This window comes from Dipteris shenzhenensis, chromosome 31 (genome assembly GCF_047967505.1).
Source record: "Dipteris shenzhenensis isolate YYH24624 ecotype China chromosome 31, Dip_SZ_1.0, whole genome shotgun sequence".
Classification (NCBI taxonomy): Eukaryota; Viridiplantae; Streptophyta; class Polypodiopsida; order Gleicheniales; family Dipteridaceae; genus Dipteris; species Dipteris shenzhenensis.
In genome coordinates, this window is record NC_141626.1 from 10,505,207 (window position 1) to 10,510,426 (window position 5,220).

Here is a 5,220-nt window from a genome sequence, read left to right on the forward strand (position 1 = left end):
TTTACAAGAAATACTTTCCCAAAGGTGGCAAGGCAAGGGGAAGAGAAGAAGGGTTGGGGGGGGGGGGGGCGGGGTTATTAAGCAATTGCACCCAATCCAGCATTTCTCACATGCACCAACCATTATAAAGTACAGGCACACGCACTCGCAGACGAGAGAGAGCTTACAGGTCCATAATTACACAGAAGGTACAATGAAATGAATGGCATTACAAAGAAATTAAACTTTTGGAAAAGAAATTAAACTTTTGGAATATTCAGCACACATGACTTGAACTAGAACCATTAAAACCATGCCTAAACCAGCTAATCCTATCCTCTCTGCACTCAAAATTCCACCAGACAAATCTGCTGATCTCACAACCAAATTGCAAGCATACCTCCAAGCGAAGAAGTGGCACATCAGCCACTGGTGTAAGTTGCAGGGCCTAACCTTTCTCCGTCAAGCCTCTAGACCACAGCCATACTCTCAATGGGGTCCCTGGACTCACCTTGTCCACCTGCCTTGCCTATTCCCAAAGCTACTGCCCAGATTCCAGAGCATTGCCATGCACCACTTGGGCATGTTATCCGGTTCCAAGCACGTATAACATACTCATTGGTGCATGTGTTTGCTATATCATCCGTGGTTCTTCCATTTCAGCTGGGGGCGGGGGGGGGGCTTCACCCAATCCAGCATCATACATGCACCAACAGTTATAAAGTACAGGCACAAGCGCGTGCGCATGCGAGAGAGAGAGAGAGAGAGAGAGAGAGCTTACAGGTCCATAATTCCACGGCAGGTACGATGAAATGAATGGTTACAAAGAAATTAAACTTTTGGAATATTCAGCACACACCACTTGAACTAGAACCACTAAAACCATGCCTAAACCAGCTAATCCTATCCTCTCTGCACTCAAAATTCCACCAGACAAATCTGCTGATCTTACAACTAAAGTGCAAGCATACCTCCAAGCGAAGAAGTGGCACATCAGCCACTGGTGTAAGCTGCAGGGCCTAACCTTTGTCCGTCAAGCCTCTAGACCACAGCCATACTCTCAATGGGGGCCCTGGACTCACCTTGTCAACCTGACTTGCGTATTCCCAAAGCTACTGCCCAGATCCCGGAACATTGCTATGCACAACTCAGGCATGTTATCCAGTTCCAAGCACGTATAAGATACCCATTAGTGCATGTGTTAGCTATATCATCTGTGGTTCTTCCATTTCAGCGCCATATCCAAAAATGCCAATGAGCTCAAAGCTTGTCCTATGAGGTCCAAAAGTAAGGATGTAAAGTCAAACCAGCGCCATGGTGAAATTTCACTTTAATTAGCTGCTGAGTCAATCATGAAGGCAACCACAATACCGAGAGCTCAAGCCTTAAGAATGAATTGCAGGAGTTTCCTGAAATCTGAGTAACAAGGACAGATGACAAGAACTGAGCAACACACACAATGACAAGTAAAACTTCAATTTACTGAAAGGGTGCAATACAGCCAGCCCAACAGCTGCTACTAATTTTATTTTATTTTTAATCATCTTGCCAACTTTGTAGGCAATAGGCAACATTAGTTACGAAGAGAAAAAAACAGTATTTACTGTAAATGATGACAACCCGACACATATGTTCTCTAGTTTCTTGCAGTTTCAGTTTCAAACCACCACCAGCGAAAGAATAGCCCATGTATCAGTGGTTCGATCTCGTGCACTATGATTGATGTCATCAAACACATATTTACAACACTAACCATTTTATCTTGTTCCCAACACGGGTAGCTTCTGCAGAACAAAACAGAAATTGAATCACTTCAATGGCTTATGAGCCTGTGAGCTCTACAAGCCATACTTGTTGAACAAATATGGTTCTTCTTATGCAAGCACACTGCATCTCAGCAGCTAACTTTAGAAAGTTTAAAGTATATGCTAGTTCAGCCGCCGCCTCTTTCGTGCATGCAATGAACCAGGTTCAATATCTAAAGAGCCTGAAGCACCACCAACAGTTCTCTGCCATTCTCTCCATGATGATTCTCTCAAATCTGCTGAATCTTGTTGTGGCTGTTCATCTACAATTGTTGGAAGAGGTCGACTCTCTACCTCAGCTCTGGGAGTGGGCATCCTGTCTTCACCGTAGAGTGGCTCTGCTAGATCAGGTAATCCAGAGTTAATCCCTTCTTCCGAAGCATGTGTGCGGAGCCGCCTAGGAATCGTGTTTGCTGCTTGCACAGATCTCTGCATATGTGCAAGGTTCTCACGCAACCCATCTATGCTAGCTCGAATTACAGCTAAATTGTCAGCTGTTTCAAGGCGATTTGTGGCCATTCGGGTGAGCATTTGCTCTCGACTATACTGTTCTGAATCCCGTGTTCCAAGCTGGATTGGGTTAGGACTAACCTGTGAGGCAGCTCCCACTGTAGAGGGGGACCGGAAGCTTCCTCGTCTACCCATCATTCTCTGGCGCATCCTGAATCTTTCATCCAGGTGCTCTCGTTGCAACCTTTGTACAACTCTTAGGCGATTCAAAATAGATTCTGCAGCAATAGATCCCTCTGGTTCACTTCTTTCTATCTCCACCTCAGACCTGCCACTTCCACCTGCCCCTCTGACATGTCCACCAATCCTTTCTAGGGGAGCTCTTTCTTGCCGGTATCTTTTGTTATTGAGGCGGTGAGCATGGGGTCGTGGGGGAGTGTTGCCAAGTGATTTTTCAGTGTCTTCAACATTTCCTCTGCCGTAGATGGGAGTTATAGCATTATCCGAAAGAGAGCCCTTACAAACTGGACATTCTTTTTGTACACAGTGCACATGTAGCCATTGATAAAGGCATGGCCAACAAAACAGATGGCCACAGCAAGTCACCACTGGCTCCGTGGCCATCTCTAGACAAATGTTGCATTCAAAATGAGCTCCTGTATGTACAACCTCAGTCTCCTTAGCGTCCTCCTGCTTTGATTCCAAGATGCTCACGCCATTTTTACCAGATGACATATCCAGGCATGCAGTGGCAGTCCCTCGATTTCTGCGGTTTTCGGCCATCCGAAACATGGCCGATGACAGCCTGAAATCTTCTGAGTCAACAAATGGAGCCTCCGTCATGGGTCCAACCCCAGAGGGAGGAGAAGTTTCAAGTTGTTCTAACGCAGAGGAAAGAGTTTGTCTTGACCGCCGCAAATGTCGTGAATATCGAGAGCTCCTCAGCAAGCGCTGCCTGATGACAGAAAATGCCGGGTCTCCTCGGCTGTGATCGCCAACCGAGGGATCAATATCCCCATGTCCCGAGCCAGATTCCTGAGAAGGAACTCTGGAAGGGCTTGTACTTTCTTCGATTCGGTCACTTGCTTGAGGCCTAACATTCACCAATACCAGATTCCTGCGCCGCGGCCTACCCTCAGAGGCAGCAGGAACATCGTCTTCCTGAGCACCGGCCAGGAGCAGTCCTGACATACCTGGCTCAAATCGGGGCCAATTCTGCCGAGAGACCTGCACCGATCCCTCAGAATCGTGACCTCCAAGAGCAAGCTCCAAGGCCAGCCCATCGCAAGGTGCAGAGGGGGGTATCAGGTTCAAATCCAGATCCACTGCGTTCGCCACAGCAACAGAAGAGGAGGCGCCGTTCAACTCCACCATGTCCACTTCAGGTCCTGCAACGACGCCAGCGGCACCAGACATCGTGATGAGAAATTTCAAGATCGAGGCATACCTTCTATCCAACCCATCGCCGCCTCCCCGGTCCGGTTCAATCTCGCCAAGCGCACGCACTATCACTGCAGCATTCAGCAACCTATGTCAAGCAATCAAAGCCCGGTGGTCTGTTCGGGAGGGGAGATGCCTCTACCGCTGCGAGTGATGATCTCGGATTCAGGGCCGATCTTCTTCTTCCCGACAATCAACCAAGACCGCTGCCCAAATCGAGGTAGAATTGCAGGGAAATGCTCCGATTCCTTCAGCAACATCCGAGCAAGATGGGCAGCAAGGATTGCAGGGAAATGCGAAAAAATGGCTTTGAGAAAGGGGCACTCTTCACAAAAACAAAAGGCATTTGGCTTCGGGGAGGAATGGCTATGAGAAAGGGGCACTCTTCACACACACAAAAAACATGCGTTTGGCACATCATCATCTATCATCTATCATCTATCATTCATACAATTGCTTTACACATTTCTCTCCTTCACACCACGCCCATCCAGGGCGGGTTGCCCCTCGACGATAGGACCACGGGTACGTGGGTGTGGCATGGGTGTTTTTGGCCTGCCATAGGTGGAGGCCTAAGCAAACACGATGGGGCTCCTGAAAGCTCATTTTCTTGTGGGATTGGCGACACCTGGTAGAAATCTACTCTCTCCACATTTTTAGCCCTCTCTCTCTCTCTCTCTCTCTCTCTCTCTCTCTCCCCCTCCCCGCCCCCCCCTCCGAGTCCGGACTCCCTCTCTTCCTTTCTCTCTCTTTCTTCCTCCTCTTGGGCAGGCCTATTGAATGATACATATCATTCATCTTGTTTATTTCTATTTTAAAAAAAAAAGATTTGTGCCTCGCCCATAAAGACCACCCACTCCCACCCTAGGAAGCCCTCTGGCAAGGTTCACGCAAAAAAGGCCATCGCATGCCTATCGGATGCACACAATAAAGTAAGGTCTTGCAGGAGGGAGTAATGGAGAACAAGGCAATCGGATTTCAATTTGGACATGTGCCCCTAACTCCGACAAGGTCCAGCAAGCTTCTAGTAGACTTTAGCTTGCATGTGCTCCTAATTCCGATAACTCCAGCCTTGACATGCATGATCTATCCATGGCGAACTCCTCCAACCCATAAAGGCCGCCCACTCCCACCCTGGGCACATCCTGGAGGCAATCGGATGCATGACTGATGCAAACCAACTGCACAGTCAGGTAAGGTCTCGCGGGAGGGGGTAATGGAGAGCCAGGCAATCAGATTTCAGTTTGAACATGTGCCCCTAACTTCGGCAGGGTCCAGCAAGCTTCCGGTAGACTTTATCTTGCATGTGCTCCTGATTCCGATAACTCCAGCCTTGACAGATTGCAAACGGAAACGTCTCATGTGCTTGATCTATCCATGGCAAACTCCTCCAACCCCTACATGATTTGCCCATTCCATCCCCTCCAACCGCTACACCAATCACATGCTAGTGACATAAATTAGCAACCTAATGACTGCTAGATGGTGTTTACCACCATACCCTCCAATTTTATTTCCTGCTCCATCGGCGAGTAGGTGGTGTGAA

General features: G+C 48.2%; 1 protein-coding gene across 1 annotated transcript; it reads right to left on the reverse strand.

Annotated features, from left to right (window-relative positions):
- Window positions 1-1,556: 1,556 nt before the first annotated feature.
- Window positions 1,557-4,058, reverse strand: LOC147881011 (uncharacterized). The gene is made up of 2 exons (XM_087369809.1): window positions 3,817-4,058; window positions 1,557-3,622 (listed from the first exon to the last, which is right to left on the reverse strand). The coding sequence occupies exons 1-2, from the start codon at window positions 3,932-3,934 to the stop codon at window positions 1,908-1,910; spliced, it is 1,833 nt and encodes a 610-aa protein (XP_087225935.1). The 5' UTR covers window positions 3,935-4,058; the 3' UTR covers window positions 1,557-1,907.
- Window positions 4,059-5,220: the final 1,162 nt, after the last annotated feature.

Coding starts and splice junctions, on each gene's coding strand:
- LOC147881011 (XM_087369809.1), bottom strand. CDS start 3,934: ATGTTGCTGAAGGAATCGGAGCATTTCCCTGCAATTCTACCTCGATTT. Junction 3,623..3,816: donor CGAGATCATCACTCGCAGCG/GTAGAGGCATCT, acceptor GCGTCGTTGCAG/GACCTGAAGTGGACATGGTG.